Below are 21,467 nucleotides of genomic sequence, written 5' to 3'. Positions count from 1 at the left end.
TCTCAGCGGCTGAGCAGACATTTATGAACTGAAGAATGTGGGAAGGGCATTCAAAGTAGAGAGAGGGAGAGGGAAGGGAGGACCAACTTTGGGGTCCTAAGTTCTGACACTTTGCTTAACACCAGATCATTGCCCTGGATTGTGTAAAAGAGTCCTGAGTACTGAAATGGTTTGAGTTATGGGCTCTTTCCAGTGTGAGGTATAGGGACTTAAGAAGTCAAAGAGCACGATGGGCTGTTTGTCCTCTCTGATTCCCAACATCCTTGAACCTCAGTGTTTTCATGGCATGGAGTTAGAAGACCTTGGTTTGAGTCCTCTCTGTACTTTGCAAACTACAATTGTACTTGGAAAAAATATGGCTAAGAAGTTAGATAAACTTGGGCTCAGCTCCCTGTTATACCTCAGTGAGACCGAAGATCTCTCAGGTAGATTCTCCCCATTGATCCTTTCTGAAGCAGATTTGTGAAGTGGAGTCACAGACCATGCTACAAAGCCTACCTCCTTCTGGCTTTGTGATCCTGGAAAAGTTTCTTGCTTTATCTGAACTTGAGTTTTTATTACAATAGGTGCTAATATGAAATCTCATGGGAATAATGTGATGATTGAAGGAGTTAATGCATATAAAAGGCTAAGTGCAGTTTCTGACACTGTCAACTCTGTTTAAAAGTTACATTGTAGGCTGGGTGTGGTGGCTTATGCCTGTAATCCCAGCACTTTGGGAGGCTGAGGCGGGTAGATCACCTGAGGTTGGGAGTTCAAGACAAGCCTGACCAACATGGAGAAACCCTGTCTGCAGTAAAAATACAAAATTAGCCGGGTGTGATGGCGCATGCTACCCAGTTACTCATGAGGCTGAGGCAGGAGAATTGCTTGAACCTGGGAGGCAGAGGTTGCAGTGAACTGAGATCGTGCCATTGCACTCCAGCCTGGGCAACAAGAGTGAAACTCCATCTCAAAAAAAAAAAAAAAAAAAAAAAAAAGGTTACATTGTCATGATTAATACTAGATGTGTGCACTTTTGGCTACATGCCACACTGAGTAATTTTTTCCATTGGCAAAATAGGGATATTAGCCCTTTCCTTTGGACTATTGTGAGGATCAAATGAATCTTTTGTAAAAACTTTGTTAATGGTAAAATAGTATAGAAATATGCGTTCCTGTTGTAATGCACATACGTATTACACTTTGTATAATGTACACATTTACCAAGTGTTAGCCATGAAGGCCATATCTTCCAGTTCATTTGCTCATTCTTTTATGTATTCATTCAGTTCATACACTAAGGGCCTGTCGTAGGTGCTGGAGGTACCAAAGTAAGATAGATATGACTTCTAACATCAAGGACAATCTAGAACGCCTGACAAGTCTAGGAACATCTGCATAGCTGTGTCTTTTTCGCTGCTTTTAGTATATAATAAAATTATTTTAAAAGTAACTCAAAATGAAAGTGTCTTCCCAACTTTTTGTTTTGAGTTGTACTACACTTAAGATATATTTGTATCAAGGACTACAACTCTGTCCATCATGCACTGACTTTCATTTCAAAAATAGTAGTTTAGAATTAGGTTTCAAAAGAACTTGCATGTTATTTTTTAAATCAAAGTCACAAAATCTCCAAAGAGTAGAAAAATAACTTCTGTTTAGTTTGGCCTGTAGTCACTTGTCACTGAACTTGTAGCTCTGACACTAATGGATGATCAATCTCCTACAGAAGATTAGTGTGTGGGCCTAACACCATTGAGGTTGAAATCCAACCCATATGGAAGCTGCTTGTTAAACAGGTAACTGTTTTCTTTTTTCTTTTTTTTTTTTTTTTGAAAAAATAAATTTCTGCCCCTTACTTCTTACTTCCTAGAAGGAACACATAAATACTTTGATGTGAATGATATCTTGTTTCATGCAACTTCTTTTTGTTACTGCTTATTTTAAACCCAGGTGTACTTTAAAATTCCTTTCCAGTGTGAGGCAGATTCCTGCTTCATAACCTGTTTGTTTTGTTTTGCTCTCTTAAGTTTGGATGGTGGTGGTGGTGGTGGTAGTGGTGGTGGTAGGGGGCGTGGTTAGTCCACTGGGTTGCTATAACAAAATGTCATGCACTGGGTGGTTTAAACAACAAACATTTACTTTCCCACAGTTTTAGAGGCTGGGAAGTCCAAGATCAAGGTGCCTGCATATTCAGTTCCTGGTGAGGACCCATTTCTGGGCCTGCAGACTACTGCGTTCTTTGTGTCTTCACATGGTGGAGAGAGAGCTCTGGTCTCTTCCTCTTCTTACCAGGACACTAATTCCATCGTGGAACCTCTACCTTCATGACCTCATCTAAACCTAATTACCTCCCAAGGGACCCACCTCCCAATACCATCACATTGGAGGTTAGGGCTTCAACCTATGAATTTAGGGGGGACACAAATGTTCAGTCCACAGCATGAGGCAATGTTAGTATTTCTTTAATTTTTGAAGATTTGAAATATATTCTTTTGGTCTTTTTCAAATGGCTTTATTGTTTTCATTTTCTTGAGAGTAAGTTCTCCCTTTGTTAGTGTTTTATTTTTGTTTTTATTTTTAGCAATATTTTCCTTGTGTGCTTGGATTTTTTTTTTTAACGCTTACTTTAAGTGGGACACTTTTTCCATCAATTTTTCTCTTTCTCTCTGTGCTTTCTGTGCTGCTTTGATGGCTTTGTTTGCCTCCAGTTGGCCCCTATGTGGTCCCTGAAGGTTTGGGCACTTGTCTTTTTTTTTATTTTTATTTTTATTTTTTATTATTATGCTTTGAGTTCTAGGGTACATGTGCATAACGTGCAGGTTTGTTACATATGTATACTTGTGCCATGTTGGTGTGCTGCACCCATCAACTCGTCAGCACCCATCAACTCGTCATTTACATCAGGTATAATTTGTCACATGCATGTCCTTAGCCAGCTTGAGGTTTGGCCCAGTTCACAGTTGTACCATGGGTTCTCTTCTCTCTCATTCTACCCTTGGGTGGAATGGTTAGCCCTCATTGGTTATGACTTTGCTCAACCTCTATTCTGGAACAAGAACCCCGTGGCTACCCTTGTTTTCCACCGTAAGCCTCATTTCTATCCTCTGCCACCTGAGGAACACGTTCTGTCTCTATTCCTCTGAGAAAGGAGCTCCTAGATTTTGCTGTCTAGTCTTTGTCTGGAACCCATGAATCTGATGATGTGAGTCCCCACTCAATGCTGCATGTTTCCAGTCTATTTCTAACCCATAAAGATGGCCATTTTTTTTTGGAGCATGGACATATCTTTTTAATATTAAAAAATTATTTACCATTATTCTGTGTCTGGAGCAGAAAACAGGTTGCTTTTTATAGCTTTATTTTTTAGACTAGTTTTCAGTTCACAGCAAAATTTGGTGGAACATACAAAGATTTCCCATATACATCCTGCCTCGACATATGCATAGCTTCCCTAACTATCAGAAAGTAGGCAGCTTTTTAAACTTCAAGTACCTTTTCAAATTGCCAAATATTCTCCAGGGGTCAATGTGTTCTATTTTGAAAGGAGTGCTAGTATTTTCTGGCACTTATTTACTAGCCCTTTAGTAGAAAGAAAAAAACAAGTACAACTATTTCTTTATATTTGGTTTAAAAAGAATATTAAATAGAGAACTGAATTAATTAGGATACTGCTGTTTCTTCTGTAACAAGTATTTCACCAGTTTTCTAATGGATTTGTTTAACTTCAAGGTCATATTATCATTTGTACATAACCTACAATTAAAGCATTTTATAATAAGCAAACAAAAAAGCTGTAATTTGTAAGTAAAGCAGTGGGGATTGAAATAATAAGAAATATTAAGGAACAAAATCTTTTTTAATGGACAAAATATATCCAACCCTTATGATACAACGTACTAACTTATTTACCATGTGTCAGTTCACTTTTAAGACTAAATTAGAATTGTATTTAGTATGTAAGGAAATTATAGAAAACAGAGGTAAGGGAGATTAGCGCTGGTTTTAACCAATATTTCTTCCAATTCATAATGATTAGAAATAACAGTTTCTCAGAAAAATAATCCTTGCTTTGCTCTGACAGGCTCTTTAATCCACTTTCTGCACGTATATCCTGTGACTTTTCTCTGGCTTCTCAGGTTTGCCCTCTCTGCTCTCATTATTAGCATGAGTTAGCAGGACCCAAATGGGAAAAATTGAGGGAACAAGAAACGTTGAAGGTATTCTCACGAGACCAAAAATATACATGTATGACTGACCAGCTTTCAGGTTGGTCATACTTTCTGCTCGTGATTTGTCCTGCAGCCTTTGGGGAGACATTTCTCTCCAGCCTTCCTCCTTGTTCAAGAGAAGAACTTGACTGACTCTCATGTGACCTTGCTAAGACCTGTGACATGAAAGATGCTATTTTTAAATGACCCGAAAAGAAAAGTAGAATCTTTCATTTTCATTACACAACTTGACTAAATCTGCAGCATGTGATTATATGAAAAATAAAACTGCAATTAAACTGTTCCAAATGGAAGTACATTTTTAAAAGAGACTGAATCACGTACCTCCCCTATTATGAGTAAATCTGTTTAAGAAGGTGAATTGTTAAATTTTGTTATTGGTAAAATATTTTTGAAATTCAAAATGAGTAAGAATGATCAATTTGTGGGCATGGCTCTGAATGCATAAAATAATTTTGCTTCCACCATATCACATTCTATGTGTCTGACATTTTCTCAACCCAAATCAATAGAGATCTAAGTGAATTCTTAAATATTAGAGGTTTGTGCATGTTGTAAAAAAATGAGAAAAAATTAGATAATGAAATGACATCTTCTTGATTACTACTAAGGTTCATGCAAGTGACCCAATGCCATTTTTGTACCCACAGGTTTTAAATCCATTCTATGTGTTCCAAGCCTTCACCCTAACTTTGTGGCTGTCTCAAGGTTACATAGAATACTCTGTGGCGATCATCATTTTGACAGTTATCTCCATTGTCTTAAGTGTGTATGATCTGCGACAGGTAAGCCCTGAAATCACAGCTGGATTCTATTTAGCTTCTAGCTAAAGAAGTAAAGCCCATGGTGTTTCTACTGAGAGCCAGCAGTGCTTTGTCAACCATAAGTCATAAAACAAAAAGTGAGGGCTTACCAAATGTGGGATCACAGAAGGAGGACTTTGGGACTACCAGGGAGAATTAAATGTCTTTGCAAACTCTGATTACCATCTGAAGCCTTCATTGAATGCTTTGTTTAGAAGAACTCTAAGGCTGTATTTGAGTATGGTGGGAAACAATGCTGTGATGGATGAAAGATGCCAGTCATAGTTTTAGGAGAATGAAGGGGTAGCATCTCAACTGTGTGCATTAATCAAGATATTATGCCCCTTAGAACATTTCCATATATTTCCCTGGACTTAAATATTGTATTTGTTCTATAGGTTTCCTATTTAATTGTCTTTGAAAAATTTTAGTCTCCCTCTTGGAAGTCTTTTATAAATGCCTATGTCTTCATTTGATATTTGAATATATCTTTAAGGAAATCCAAAAGAAATACAGAAATTCCTGTGTGGGAGTTAGGGGATGGGTTGTAGAAAAAATTAGGTTTGATTCTATACTCAATAAGACAGTGTTTCTGTAAGAGAATTCCCTGACATTTTTGAGCTTCTGACTTATTAAATCAAAATATCCAGGGTTGGAATCTTCATTTCTAAAAGTTTTATAACTAATGATTGTTATGCATTCTAAAAGCTTAACAATGATTATTATAAGGGAACCCACTGAAGAATAAATTCAAACACCAAGATTCCAGATATATGTATTTATTTATTAATGCCATCATCATATTTTTCACTCATTTCACTCTATAAAGTGCACATACATATATATACCAGCTTATATGGAGATTTATGTCTTTATTTTTAAAATTAAAATAGGATCTTACTATGCGTATTAATCTGGAACTTTCATTTTTTACTTTATATATAATGGCAATTCAAGTAAATAAATAATTATAATTCATGTTTTTAAAATAATACTATACTATTTCATGATAATCATAATTTATTTCACTGTTCTGTTACTTGTTGAAAGTAATTTCCCCTCAATCTGTTGCCACCACAAATAATGTTGAATTAAAAGTTACTACTACAGTATGGGGATGTTCTTACATATTAGTGTTTGCATTTTTTTTAGCATAGCAACCAAAAGCCAGATTTCTGAATCAAGGCATATGTATATTTTGAATTTTAATAGATGCTGCTATATTATTTTCCACAAATGAAATAATTTTTTAAAATCAGAAACATACAAGAGTATTTATTTTCCCCGGATTCATCAGTTTCTGGAGTTATATTGATATTTAAATTTTTTTAAATTTAACGTATTTAAAAACTAGGTCTCATTGATGTTTTAATGTACATTTTCCTGATTGCTGGTGAGACTAGACGCTTTTTTTGTCTAATAGTGTTTTGCATTTTCATTTTATATTAAGGGCCTCTTTATATTCATCATATATGTGAAAAAGTTTTACTTTTTAGTCTATTTTTCTAGACTTTGACTTTAGCTATCGATGAAAATTTACGTAGAGTCAAATATATTTCTTTTCCTTTATGGTTTATTGTTTTGCTTATAAGATCTCCCCTTCCAAAGTTAGGTAATACCTGTTTTCTACTACTTGTAATTTGCTTATTTAAAAATCCTTCCTGGAATTTAAACTTTCAGGTTCCGCATCTTAACAAAATCTCTACATTCCTTTGTTCAAAACAGTGGCTAATACGGGAACTTTAGACTTGGTGGCAGTATTGCAAAGGATTTCTTTAAAAAACAGAAAAGGAATTAAGGACAAACACTAATCACATTAGCAGCCAGTATTTATTAATAAAAGGGTACCTAACCCAACCTGTAAAGCACCTTGTAACACTCCACAAAATGAACCAGTTTCCTGAAACTGTATATTTGCAATTTAAATCACAAGTCCTCATTCATCAACATCTGTTTAGCACTTTACAGTTTACAGTAGGCACCCATATTCATAATGTATGTATTTGTATGGGACATGGCAAATTAGGAAATAAAACACACATGATTTTTATAGCCTCCTGCTACCTGAAAGGGAGGGACAGGGATAATCCAGGAGGTGAAGGGACTTGTTCACACTCACCCAGTAACAGTGGCCATAGGCCTTAGCCCCAGGTTTTCTGATTCCAAGTCAAGTACTACACACTGTCCCACTGAGCACAATCTCAAAGTGACTCATGAATTCCCCTGCAGCAGTAGGATTTGGGGAAGGGCTTTGGCAGGATTGAAAGAAGGAGCATCTATTGCTGTCTCCATATCATTCTATTGAGCTACACTGAAGTTCATTATTTCGCTGAATTAAAGACTTAGGTAAACGAACACAGGCTTTGGAAAATTGTAAGAGAGCAAGTGTTTGCAGGAGTAGAATAAGATGTTTTTCTGCATCCATCGTGGCCCCAAATTATGCTACACAAAGAAAGCTTACCTTTCCTAAGCCAAGAAACCCTCCTGCTTCAGTCCCTTTCTAACAAGTTTGACGCAGGCATGAGTGCAAACCTTGGTACTCAACTGTATGTACATTGAACTGTATGTGCATACTGTATTGCTGAGCTCCACGGGTGGCTGCTAGAAATAGCATTGGGAGTATCTGGCCCACAGTGCTTTGCCTTCAGTTCTGACAGAGCCAAGCTCAAGAGGCACCTGAGTTAATACCCTCATTACTCATCTCTAGAGGGAATCCAGCCACAGCAAACACAAGGACACACAGCAACAGATGCTGAATAATAACAATATGCAAATTCATCTCAGAAACTGATCCTGGTACTGCTGAACAGGGACAGAAGAAACTAAAGGGGGCCTAATGAAAATCAGGCAACGAGCTTTGCAGTCATGGCAAGCACTGCAGCGTTTGCCTTCTCCTAGCTAGTTGGTTGCCATAGAAACCCGTGTTTGTAGATTTTCCGAGTACATTAACTCAAAGAGGAGGCTAACATTATCCCACTCCAGTGTTGTTGGGAGAAGTAGAATAATTTGGTTCTAATAAATACATATTTGATAAGGACCTACTATGGGATAGGCTCTAGAGGAATCCACAGATGCAGAATATACACGGTGCCTTTCTTCTCTCTACTGCCTGACTCACGAGGGAGGCCTGACAAGACAGCGGTGAGCTGTAATGGAATGTGATCAGTACACTCACACAGGTGGAGAGAGCAGAACAATGAATTCTTCCTGAGGATTGTAGGGACTTGCGGAGTGGAGGTGACATTTGAGTAGGCCTTTACGTGAAGGATTAGAAAGTTTGCTGGTAGAGAACTGGAGTGGACATTCTAGGGACTAGCTTGAGCAGAGGCACAGAAGCATGACAGGTTACAGAGAATGCTAAGTCTAATAAACCAGCCCAGCTCTACAGCATAATGAGTTTTGGGAATTACAGTCAAGTATTGTTAACTCATACTTCACTACTTCCAAATGTGTTGATTATCATCCTCTCATACTAAGCTGAATTTATCATGGCATTATCTAAATGAGTTTGCAACGCAAAAAAAAAAAAAAAAAAAAAAAAAAAAAATTTAGAAGAAGGATTTTATCTTCTTAAAGGAAAAAATGCTGTTTTTAAGCACTAGAAGAGCATATTCATCAACAGAAAAGGCTTTAGAGTCAGATGAACCTAGGTTTGATTTACTTAGTAAGTAAATGATGGTGAGAAAATTACTTTAGTATTTTCTACCCCATTTTTTTGGCTTTTACATGTATGTTGGAGATAACATTTTCATCACAGAATTATTTTGAGAATTAAAAAAATACTGTTGTTCAAGTGCCTACAACAATGCCTGGCACATAATAACTGCTTAATGTTTTAAACTATTTAAAAATAATAAAGATTTGAGCCATTTCATATACCATGTATATTTCTTCTATGTTGCCTTGCAGGTTTTAAATAAATCTCTGACATGCAAAATAAATCAATGTCATATCATTTTAGAGCTTGAAGGTATAACTTGAAAGTGATCTAATTCAATGTTGTCTGCTTACAGAGAAAAAGACTACATTCTAAGGCACAATTTCTTATATACACACGTTACCCGACTGGTTAGGGGGTATGCCTGACCTACAACTCAGAAATCCTGACTGACTCCAGTGTTCTTTGCCCACAGAACCACAGCTGACTTCCCACTATTACGCATCATTAAAATGCATGCCCCAACCGTTAAGCCTCAGGAAGTCACCTTAGAGCAATGAATGTGCACCAAACAGTACTATCGCTTCTTCCACTCAATCGGTCCAGATTACCAAAGTTTAACTTTTCATGCAAAACTGAAGTATATCATACATTTTTCCATATAAATATTAACACTGGGTTCATTATGTTTTCTCAAGGGGAAAGTTGTATAATTACGTGTAATGCTTGTCTTAGCCTAGTGACATTTATAACAGTAAATATCACCAACAGAACAGGTCAAAACAATGTAACAGCTAAAAGAAAAAAAGTTTTATATGTGAATTAGGCTAAAGTGAATTAAGAATTGCTGACAGTGTTCAAACTCGCTTCTAGTTCGAGGCATCCAAGCCGCCGACATCCAAACAGGAAGAGGCAGTACCTTCCAGGGCCGGCCCAGCACGGAACTTTCTCTCTCTGATGTTGCCCCAGGAGTCAGTCTGGGGAACTGTATGGATGAAATCATCTCTCACCTCTGCCTTTCTGTCCCCTGTGTTATCCTATAAGATGCTTTCTCCACTTCTCCAGGCTCCTTCCATTTTCTCCACTTTTCACAGAGTCCTAACTCAATAAACTATCTCAAGCAAGTCTTTCCAGTTAACGTGCTCTCACAACTGTTTTTCCAACAAGTTTCTTATGAATCACTAACATTCATGAGCTCTTAGCATAGTATTGAGTACTACCCAGAGGGCTCTATAAGAATAAAGTCACTTCAAACTTAACCCTGTTATATTCTGTTATAATCTCCCCTTTCTGATGAGCAAAAAGGAGTTAAACAGGCTAAATAACTCATAAGCAATAGCACAAGATTCACAACTGAACAGCATAACTGCCATCTGCTGACTTAACCAGTATGAAAATCCACAGTTCATAAAGGAGAGGGTGGCTGTCCCACATGCAATCAAAACACAACCTACACATTCACAGACACTTTCAAGCAGAAAGCCACTTACAGAGAACATTTAGCTTTGTTGTTTTACAGACAGGGAGACAGAGGCATAGAGAGGGAAGTAACCTGCTCGCAGTCTCATTCTTCATCATTCTGATTGTGCATCTTCAAGAAATGTAGCTTTGGTTTGTTAAAGTGAACTAAATATGGCCTGAGAAGGACTCCGTACTTCTGTATTTGACTCCTTGTGGGCCAACCTTAACCTAACGTAATAGTTAGACAAGATTGAAAACCTGACTTACGAGTATGCGTCTGTAACAATACCTGAGTCTTGGCCAATCTTCAGCGACTCCTACAGCAGCCATACTTCCACCATTCATATACTGCTGAGTGCTCAAATGAGGCAAACGCCAACCTGTAACCAGTCCAGTTGTTTCTGTACCTCACTTCTGATTTCTGTAGTCATTCCCCTTCTTTGTTCTACAAATTTATTCTGAGCATCAGGCATCCCTGGAGTCTCTCTGAATCTGCTGTGGTTCTGGCGGCTGCCTGATTTATGAATTACTTTTTTTTTCTTCCTCAATTAAACTCCTGTTTAATTTGCGTAAAGTTTCTTTTAACAGGTTCCTTGGCTTAGGTCCTTGAGGCAGTGGCTGTGCATTATTTTTTTTGGGGAGTGAGATAGCATTAAACTAATGAGCATATTTGCTGCTGCACGTAGCAGGTCAGATGAGGTAGGGGTTGGAGCAGGGAAGCTGAAGCATCAAAAGAAGTTGAGTCCTTTGCCCAGAGTCACTTTAGCTGTGACATCTGGCCTGGTATATACTGTGTTGAGAACATGTGGTTTTCAGAATATGAACTATCTAATATTTAAATGTTAACTTTTACTTGGTAGCAATCAGTTAAGCTGCATAACCTCGTGGAGGACCACAACAAAGTCCAGGTTACAATCATTGTAAAAGACAAAGGTAAGTGACATGTTAGGGGGGAATTGGTCTCATTTGTCCTTAATTATTAGTCAAGAGAGAAAAAGTCTTTTCTGACTGAACCCAGAACTGGGACGAGGTGAGGCAAAGAAGTCCTCTAAGATAGAAAATTTAACGAGGCAAGATCATGCCAGTGCTGACCCCACAGCTGCAGGGCCCTGAGAACAAGTGCCTCATTAAATTTTGTACACTAGACGTCTTGCTTGCCTTATCCTCACCCAAGCCCTTATTCAGTCATTCTTACCCAATGTCTGGGTTCCTTCAATTTCCCTCTCCCCTTCATATGTCACTCATTTGAATAACACTGGGTAAACCTTCTTAAGGTTCCTTTGTTTCCCAATCTAACTATCCCAAACAGACCCTGCATCACACAATTTGAACTGCCATCTGGAACCTAGGCCTGAATGGGGCTTTTAGATAGCTGTCTGGACACTTGGCATCTGCTGTGAGCTAGCCAGAGGTGGCGTGGCCGTAGCTTTTTGTAAGGAGTGAGGAGCTGCACCCTGGGACAGCAGAAGTTATTTGGGCAATTTACATAAGGCCTCAATCCAAGAAGACCAAATGTACCACAGGAATCAGAAACCCAGATGAGAGCAAACAGCAGGAAGTTGCACTTCTGCTTTGCCCAGTGTCCTTGTGTATCTGCTGTGGGCAAAGCATACCGGGTACTAGGATCAAGATGGGATCTTACTGCTTAGCGAATCCTTTTCTGAGTCCCAGGAACCAATTTCCTAATCCTGATTCTTTTGGAATTTTCAATGGACTAAAAAGGGGCTTCAACAGTTGAACAGGTAGGGTAGCTCTTGGCCAACAGGTCGATAAGGATTCTTAGTTGCTTTCATTCTTAAGTAAAAACAGGAAAAGGTCAGCTATTCATGGAGACTTTGCTTTGATGTAGGTTTGGAGGAGCTGGAATCCCGTCTCTTGGTTCCCGGAGACATTCTTATTCTTCCAGGAAAACTTTCATTGCCGTGTGATGCTGTTTTGATTGATGGAAGCTGCGTGGTGAATGAAGGCATGCTTACAGGTAGGCAGTTGTCATGGAGCTTCCTCTTCTCTGTCTGATATCGAATCAGATCAACATATCCTTACCTACCTTATACCAGACCCTTGCTAAGATATTCAGAGATAGATGAGGGAGACATAGCCAGCTTTTGCATTTATATGGGGACACACACACGCGATATACACAAACAGGAAATGTTTAACAATATAAGAATTAAGTCACAGTAAATGTGAAATGAACACAAATGTTTACTATGACATGTGATTAATTGACCAATGAGTGGGGTGAATAGGGTGCTTTGGGTTCAGAAGAGGATGAGAGCACTACACAGTTTGAAACACAATCTCTTCATAAATGTGAGAATGGTTTATACACATGTACAAAAGAGACACAACCTTGAAAACCATGACTCCCACAGTTGGAAGGGCATAGAGGTTTTATCCAACCCTGCACTCTATAGATAGAAAACTACTGAGGCCAGGGTTTCACTGGAAAGGAGTCTGAGTTGAACCTTCGGGCAAAGACAATCTCACATTTCTGTTCTTTAGATTTATATTCCTGTTGATCTTACTGAGCAGAAACTCATCTTCTAGTTATAGTTCAGGCAGTCCTAGTTCTCATCTGTACTTTGTTAAGTCTACTTGAATTTGTGTAATTAGTAAGACACTACTTATAAAATATTCTTTAGGCAAAAAATTAAAATACACAACACATTGTAATGAGAGAAGAGACTATACAGCAACACAAAAACACAAACTATTTGTCTTTCACGCTTACAGACTGTTCAGTTTTTCCATTTCCAAATGGTATAAAGATAGGGAAAATGTTTTAACATGACTTAAATGTAGTAAGAGTTCATTATCTATCCCTAAATTGTTCAACACAAGCAGCTTTTACATTAAAATTGGTCTGCTTAACTCAAAATTGAGATAAGAAAATGTAGTAAACATCAATATGTTCAGAATAATTACAAAATACTCCTTTAATGTGTTGAAATGCGTCCTATAATGATAGTGATGAGGATTTGCATACTGATCATATCTTTTACCCAGAATGTTGCCATAGTATCCAACCTATAAACCTCAAGCCCAAGGAAAACTGTCCTCCTCACTCCAACACAGCCGCTGCCTCACGCCTCCCAGCAGCCTGACAATGAAGAATGGCTTCTCTCATTGGTAACAGAGTGTGTGGCAGTGAGCAAACATGGGGAGGAAACACAGAAAGTCTCATTGCCCTTGGGCTGCCCTCTCTGCTTTCACTGTCAGGGGTGTACAGAACTTGCCTCGATTCCCAGGAAAACTCAGAGAGTTCCAGAGAAGTAGAAATGACAAACAACGCTGCCTTTCAACAAATGTGCAAAATGGACCCAAAATGGCCTTAAATGAGAAGTGGCTTCTTCTAGTTTCCCTTTTTGGAAAAATGAAGTCATCAGCACTAATATCTGTGTAACTTAAGTACTGATAGAGTCCAGTTTCAGAGACAGACACATGAAGCAAAAATACATTATTTCTTTTTTGTTAACTTATTCAGAAAGATCTAAATCCCAGTATGGTCTAAATACTTTACTGCACAGCCTACATAGATCCTCCCACTCATGTACATATTTGTGGAAAGGATCTTGATTAAACAATCAGAAGATTAAGGTAAGATTCCTGAAACTGAAAATGTATTCCTAGGGAATTTGTCCACAAATATGACTCAGGTATTTCTTCCCTATGTACGAAATGGTCCTTTGCATAGATAGAAGTCTTTATTTATGTAAGAATAAAAATATCATTCCTAGCATCTCTATAGCAACTTACATTTTATAAATAACTTTTATGTCTCACTTCATCATGACATAAAACAAATTAGACTAGGAGCTGTTAGGATACCACAAATGAGGAGAGTGAGGTAAAAAGACCAGAGATATTCAGCTAGCAAGTGGAAGGATCAGAATTGGAGGTGGTATTTGCTCCCAAATGTAAAGGACCGTAGGCATGAGAAAGATAATTCTAAGCTGGATGAAGCTGCTTCACCTTCCTGCCTCATCACCTTTTTCTCTCTACTTGGTATTCCCATCAATAGTACTCCCTTTTTGGTAAGATCTTCCCCTCCTGGTCTCCTTAGCCTTATGCTATTGTCATAAATTCAGCTGTGCAAGAAGTTTACCTTTATTTTATAACTACACTTAATTTTTATGTTGGCTCCAAATTTTGCCATCCTTAAAAGTGTCCAGTGTGAATATCTAATATGAGTCAGACAGTTGTCCCCATCAGTTAGGTGGTCTTCCTCACCCTTGTCTGACTGTCCTAAGATGTGCAAGACATCAGGGAGAGGGGTCCGATTGAGGGCAGCTCTTCTTCCTGCTGCTCCCACTCCACTCTGAGCTGTCTGAGGCCTATTTACCTGGACAGGGAGGCAGATCCTGGTGCCGTTTACGCTGTTTCCATAACCTTATTGCATGTTCCCATGTTCTACTGTGGTGCACGCCTCTTCTCTCAGGGACACACAACGTCTGAGTCCCTTTGGATTATCTTCCAACTCCCAGTACAAGGACTTTGGTTTAGCTAGAAATGCAGTAGAGGAAAGGTGTGGTGAGCAGAAGAACTTTGTTCTTAATCTCAGGTAGTCTCTACAATCCATGATCAAACTCATGAAGGACTTAAAAAACTCAAAAGCCAGTGATCAACTTCCCCGTCCTTTTCTTCTGCCATCTTTCCTGAAACAATGATCACCTTCAAAATCTAGCTCCTCTCAAATAGGAAGACTCTGGAGACAACAGGGAATCTCATTGGGAGGGGTGTTGATTAATATTTAGAAATTATCTCTTAGCACTATAGCTTTTTTCCTTAGCTCTCATGTGTATTAGGCATTGTGCTAACATTTTACATATACTATTTCATTCAATCGGCAACTCTATTAGAATGGGCAAATCTGAGGCCCAGAAAGGGTAAGTAATTTACCTAAGGTCACACAGCTTAAAAGTGGCACAGCTAAGATTTGGATTTGTTTGTGAATTCGCTCATTCTACAGAAATTTATTAGCCCCGACTATGGAGCAGGAACTCTACAGGTGACATAGAGGTGAACAAGGCAGATAAGATTTCTGCCCTCATGGAGCTGATATTCTAGTGACAGAGACAGAAAACATGAAAGTATACAAATGACACGGAATTTTCAACAGTTATAAGTTATATGAAGAAAATAGAAGATATCTATTGTCTTAATAAATAAATTTAATGCCTTAAATACAGGCGTTTTGTCCCCAGAACCTATGCTTGTAATCAGTGTTTCCTCATTCTCTTAGGGATAATTATGGCGAAGAGGGGTGGCATGCACTCTGACACAATCCCCTTCACTCTTCTTCTCTTCATTAAGTTGCTGATTGATTTGAGATGTATGTGGGGGAGGTGTGCAGTGACCTGAGTTGGACATGCAGGGATTTCCCTATGTGATGATCTCACGTTGATATTCTGTCACACAAGCTTATCATCAGTTAAGGTCCAATCTTTTTCTCTCTTCCTTTGATCCTTTCTTCTTCTCTTTTTATCATCCTCCTTCTCCCTTTTCTTTTACTTATTTTTTCATCCATTTATTCAATAAAAGCTCAGAAATGCCTACCATGTGCCAAGCACTGTGTTGCATATTGGTGTCAACAAGTTAAATGAGAAATGGTCTCTGGTCTCAAAACATTTACAGTCTAATGGTTCTAGAGCTATAAATTAAAAGGACTTGGAATTTCAAACACTGTCACCATGTGGAGGCATCTTGATCCTTGTGGACAAGGGAGAGAACCTCCACTTGACAGCGCAGGGAGCCAACTGTACAGTTGATGATGAGCGATGATAGTTCTTCCCTCTAAAACTCTCTTTGGCTGCCTTGCACCCCACATCTTTTGTAGATGAATCATCCTTTCTTGGGCTCCCCAGAAAGGCCAAAACATGAGACTTCTTATTAACATGCCAATAGCATAAAAGAGACTTGAAAACCATCTTTCTGTAAAATCATCTGACTGTTGTCTCTGGAGCAAATTATCTGCAAATGACTTCCATTTCTGATTGATCAATACGTGACTGCCTCCAGTTTCACTGGTTTTGTGTGTAGAAAACGGTTTACTGATGTTAGCCTAAGTATATATTGTGGATTAATATTCTGTGATTCAAAAGCCAAAAAAAGGAAATGATCTGTAAGTATTTGCCTGTTACAAAGGCTGCTTTCAAAATAATATACCATAATTTGGAGATTGGTCAAAACATTCTAACCCTTCTATGAAGCCATTTAGAATACAATCGATAAATCTACACAATGGATGAATATCATAATTGTTTTAAAGAAAATGGTATAGGGAACAATACTTGGCTAAAATAATTTTTTGAAAAATATTCAAGATTGCTAGTAACAATTTTATAGCTTTTTGCACCTTAGCGTGTAAAAAATACATCATGGCAGAAAATGAATTTTGAAAAACCAATCATAGACAAACTTGGGTGTTTTTATTTAATTTGTGCATTTGAAAAAACTATGTATTTTGAACCTATTACATATCACTAGGAAAACAAAGAGTATACCAATTTATATCTGTCAAAGTTCTTGTTCCCAGTTATTACCTAGAAAGAGAGACAAGACCTAAATTTATGTAACTATGATTGATATAATACTATTTCCAAATTAGAAATATGACAAGTTATCTTGCTAATTGAACATTTAGTAAAAGACTGATGGAATTTTAAATTCATTCTAATATTAAATCTGGGAGCCAAAAAGTATTATGAACATCTTTATTTTGTCTCTGACATGTATCCTTTTTGAACACTGAGCTCATTTCTTTGTACCTTAAATATTCTGTCTTATAGCCACCAGGGAAAGGAAAAAAAAAATTGCTACCTGCAAAGAATGGGGGTCAATGAAAGGAAATGCAAGTGGCCTAGTTGAGCTGGAGTTTGTGCAGGGGAATGACAGGCAATGATGTTTGAATCGTGGTAGGCTTTGACAATTTAGCAGGACAGTTTGGGCTTTCTTCAGTAGTGGCAATGGAAAAGCCTAAGGATTTTGAGCAAAAGAATGGGATAATAAAAGTGGGGCTTGGATGGGCTCCATCTGAAAATGATGTGGAATAACTACTATTTTCTCACCTTGCTCCATGAGCTTATGAGGGCAAGATTTCTGTCTCTCTTGTTGTTCATCATTATTCCTAGCACCTAGCACAGTTCCTGAAACAGAATAAGCACCTAAAAATAGTTGAATGAATGACTGAACAAATGAAGAAATGAAGAAATGAGTGAATGCAAAGCAAACAGTGATTACTGTTCACGTGCTGGAAAGCTCCTTCATTGCCTAAAGTAGTGCTGGGCTGAATGAATTCTTGGGAGAATGATTAAGTATTAATTCAGCTAAAAGAAGCTGCCTTTAAAATTGTGACAACAAACCATGCAGGCCAGGTATCGGATAGTAGGCAGATCTAATCTAAATATTTGCAATAAAATCAAGTCTACCATTGCTTGTACCACCAGCATCTCTATGAACAGTCATCTGACTCATGGGATGGGCATTAAGACCTGATTAGTTGTAGTTTGTATCATTTCTTGAAACCGGTATGCACCAGTTCTAACTAACTACCTGAGCTTTCATAGATTCAACAAAATACAATCCTCTTTAGGAGAAAGTATACCTGTTACAAAGACACCGTTGCCCCAGATGGAGAACACCATGCCTTGGAAATGTCACAGTTTGGAGGATTATCGGAAACACGTCCTCTTCTGTGGAACAGAAGTTATCCAGGTCAAGCCCTCTGGGCAGGGGCCTGTAAGAGCAGTCGTTTTGCAAACAGGTTAGTGGATTTCACTTTCGTATGCTTAATTCATGCTTGAATATGGGGAGAGTTGGATTAGGGAAATTTAGTTTAGGATTATGGAGTTTGCCACATTCTGGTAGGTAGCAACATGCTTTTTTCTAAACTGACCCTTATTATTGTAAAGTGTCACTATTTTTAATTAAATGGTTTATTGTTAAAATCCTTCTATGTAATGAAGGGTATGTGTAGGTGAAGTAAAATTTGTCAAAGGTAAAACTATGCTCTTCTTTTTGCTTGCGACCACATGCTGCTTCTGTCTCCCTTGACACCTCCTCTGAGTGATGACCAAAAAACAATTTCAGCCATTATGACTGAGGATTTTTTTCCTTTCACAGAGTTGCTTGCTAGGCCATAGGTCAAACTCACTAGTAAAGAACTCCACCTGGGTGCCCTAGAGACAAATTAAATGAATCTGAAAGTATTCATCCTCCTGTATTGACTTTCTCTGTTAATATCATCACCATCGTGCTGGTCTCTTAATACCATCTCTAACTCCTCTCGTTTCCCATACCAAATGTGGCACCAAATCTGGATGATTCTGCAAACGCTTCCTGAGTCCCAGTCTTTTACATGACATGACACAATGAAGGCCTCCTGTGACCTGGTCCCAGCTCTCTGTTCTAACCTCTGACCTGTGTTTCTGCCACCTGATGCAAATACACTTTACACTGCGATACCTGTATGCTTTAGTTTGGTTTATGAGTAGTTGTTCTAGCTGATTTTTTAAAATTAAAAATATCAAGTTTTTAAAAATGTTCAAACTAGTTAGCAGGCACTAGATACTAGGGCATCGCTCAGCCTGTGGCCTACATGGAAGCTCATGGTTACAAATCATGAAAACCACCTGAATACTTGTAAAATGATTAGATAACAGGTTAGAGGAAACTTTTCCTCAAAGACAGTAAAGCCATTTTTAGGAGACCAAGTACCCATCAAGCAGCCTTACTTGATCTATGACTATCTTTATGTAGGTTACAATACAGCCAAAGGGGACTTAGTGAGATCCATCCTGTACCCCCGGCCTCTGAACTTCAAACTATACAGCGATGCCTTCAAGTTCATGGTGTTCCTGGCCTGCCTTGGTGTCATGGGTTTTTTCTATGCCCTAGGGGTATATGCGTACCATGGAGTAAGTACTAGGGGTAAGGCTTTTCAATAGTATAGCTTCTGCAAAGAGCTTGACCTAACTCAGAGGGCTGGATTAGGTTACATCTTGATCCTATCATTCTATGAATCATTACTGTCCAAAAGAGCTTCTTAGATAGCAGATTTTGCCTAGTTTGGCCCCAGTGTTTAGGTAATACCTAAAACACTACGCAATCAGTGGGTTTCTCATGTGTTCCGGTTAGGGTCTGAAATGAAATGAAATTTCCACTTTTACGGAGCTGGTACCGCATGAGATACCTACCTCCCTTTAAGCTACAGGGTGTTAGGTTTCATTTGGATGCCCCTCATCATAGCTTGGTGGCTAGGGAGGGAACGATTGTCACTAAAGACCTCTGAGGTCCTTTCTGGTCCTGAGAGTCTGATGTTGCTGTGAACCACGCAGTCTCTATATAAGAAAGTCTGGGATCATAATAGTGTGAGCTGGTGGGGAGGAAGAGAAAATTGTGAATAAAACATCCAAACAGGTGAAAAACTGTGTGAGTGGCTTAATTACAATGTCCAAATTGGTGGCATCAATGCGTGTGTGTGTGTGTGTGTGTGAGAGAGAGAGAGAGAGAGAGAGAGATGGGAAGTGAATATTGGTGGGCAAAGACATAGTTACAAGAATTTCAGGGCAATGTTCACGCCAAAACTTAACTGCTGAGTAGTTATTTCAATCTGAAATCGCTCCCAGGGAGCATTTCTGGGTCAAGAGAGGCCCACGATGGGGCCTATGAAGAGCTAGGCAGAATGTCAAGGTCACTGGGGCTGGAATTTGAGGGAGTATGCCAATTTAATCTGGGGAGCTGGAGCACTGGGCAGAAAAGCAGGAAAAAACCTCATGGAAGCCCTGGCAGTATTTAAGAATGAGGTTTCCTGGGAAGAGCTTAACATCCGATACACACTGAGGCAACAAGACTAAAAATCCCAGACCCCACCTTCTTATGGGTCAGAGCGTGTGGCTCTGTTGGCTGCCTCTATCTGCACTGGTTCAGGGTTAGACAAGGCTGAGTCCTTGGGTCAAAACTCTTCTGTGTCTGTGGTTGGGAAAAGGAGGGAGTAATGAATGTTGTGATAAATTGATATTGGGCAAAAGATGTCCCCAGCAGACATTACTACTGAACTTGAATCCCATGTTTCCAATAATTAAAAAAGTATTTATGGCTAAAATGATGGTTAATTGAACAAAAACATAGGTAAGGTTCTAGAGGGTAGAATCATTAATATCTAGAGCATGTGAAGAAAACGAAACAATCAATCAACCTTGTGATTTGACCTTATCCCCGACCTTAACTGTGTGAGCCTCCTCTGCAGACCTGCCGTATTAGTCTATTTTCACGCTGCTAATAAAGACACACCTGAGACTGGGTAATTTATAAAGAGGTTTAATGGACTCAGAGTTCCACATGGCTGGGGAGGTCTCACAGTCATGGTTGGAAGGCAAAGGAGAAGCAGAACATGTCGTCCATGGTGGCAGGCAAGAGAGCTTGTGCAGGGGAACTCCCATTTATAAACCGTCAGATTTCATGAGACTTATTCAGAATCACAAGCTCATTACAGGGGAAACCGCCCCCATGATTCAGTTACCTCCCACTGGGTCCCTCTCACGACAGGTGGGAATGAAGGGAGCTACAATTCAAGATGAGGTTTGGGTCGGAACACAGCCAAACCATATCACCAGCCAGGGATCCTGAGTTCACAAAATTGACTTGATAATAAAACACGTTGGTCATGGGTTTGTACCCTGGAGTCAGACAGAATAGGATTCAGATTTTTGTCATTTACCTAGTATGTGGCCTTAGGAAAATTATTTAATTGTTAAAACCTCAGTTTCCTTACCTGACAGATGGAGAAAATAATAGCATTTACGTCATAAGGTTGTTATAGAGAGCAACTAAATAATATATGTAGCCTAATACAGTTCCTGCTCCAGAATTAGTATCCAGTGAGAGCAAGCTAATTTTATATTGGCTTCTCCGTAGTTAATAATATATGCTGAGATCTTGGCAGGATCTTGGTCCTAGTTTTTAATTATACTGCCATCCATTCAATCTATGTACTGAGCACCGCCTCTGTGCTAAATCTCATGCTAGGCTCTGGATCTGGAGATCGATAAGGTAGATTCAAAGATGAATAAGCCATCGCTGCTCCACCCAAGGAGTTTGTAGGCTAGTGGGGCAGAGAGATTCATAAGCCAACAGTCAGGCTTGGGCAGAGGGAATGCTAAGTAGAGGGAAATAGAGCCAGGACAGGGGATGGTGGACTGGGAGTCGGGATCAAAGGTCTCCTTTGCTCTGCAGTAGGAGACAATGTGCTCGTCCCTTTGGCACAGCCAAGAGAATCCTCAGCCTCACCAGGAGAGCCAACTCACTGTTCAGATTCAGAGCATGTCTCTC

General features: G+C 38.9%; 1 protein-coding gene and 1 long non-coding RNA gene across 2 annotated transcripts in view; one reads left to right on the top strand and one right to left on the bottom strand.

Moving 5' to 3' along the window:
- ATP13A5 (ATPase 13A5) overlaps positions 1-21,467 on the top strand; it is a 116,311-nt gene that overhangs the window by 28,936 nt on the left and 65,908 nt on the right. Inside the window, exons 6-11 of the mRNA XM_008009546.3 lie at positions 1,712-1,781; positions 4,865-4,999; positions 10,997-11,069; positions 11,986-12,114; positions 17,731-17,901; positions 18,897-19,054. Coding sequence (XP_008007737.3) covers positions 1,712-1,781; positions 4,865-4,999; positions 10,997-11,069; positions 11,986-12,114; positions 17,731-17,901; positions 18,897-19,054 — 736 coding nt within the window. The remainder of the gene's footprint in view (positions 1-1,711; positions 1,782-4,864; positions 5,000-10,996; positions 11,070-11,985; positions 12,115-17,730; positions 17,902-18,896; positions 19,055-21,467) is intronic.
- The window catches only part of LOC103241925 (uncharacterized), a 32,631-nt gene continuing 24,153 nt past the window's right edge, over positions 12,990-21,467 (bottom strand). Inside the window, exons 2-3 of the long non-coding RNA XR_500633.3 lie at positions 17,743-17,874; positions 12,990-14,642 (exon numbers count right to left, since the gene is read on the bottom strand). This is a non-coding gene — a long non-coding RNA (uncharacterized lncRNA). The remainder of the gene's footprint in view (positions 14,643-17,742; positions 17,875-21,467) is intronic.

The sequence above is a fragment of the Chlorocebus sabaeus genome, chromosome 15 (genome assembly GCF_047675955.1).
Source record: "Chlorocebus sabaeus isolate Y175 chromosome 15, mChlSab1.0.hap1, whole genome shotgun sequence".
NCBI lineage: Eukaryota > Metazoa > Chordata > Mammalia > Primates > Cercopithecidae > Chlorocebus > Chlorocebus sabaeus.
This window is presented reverse-complemented; position numbering and strand designations above follow the sequence as displayed.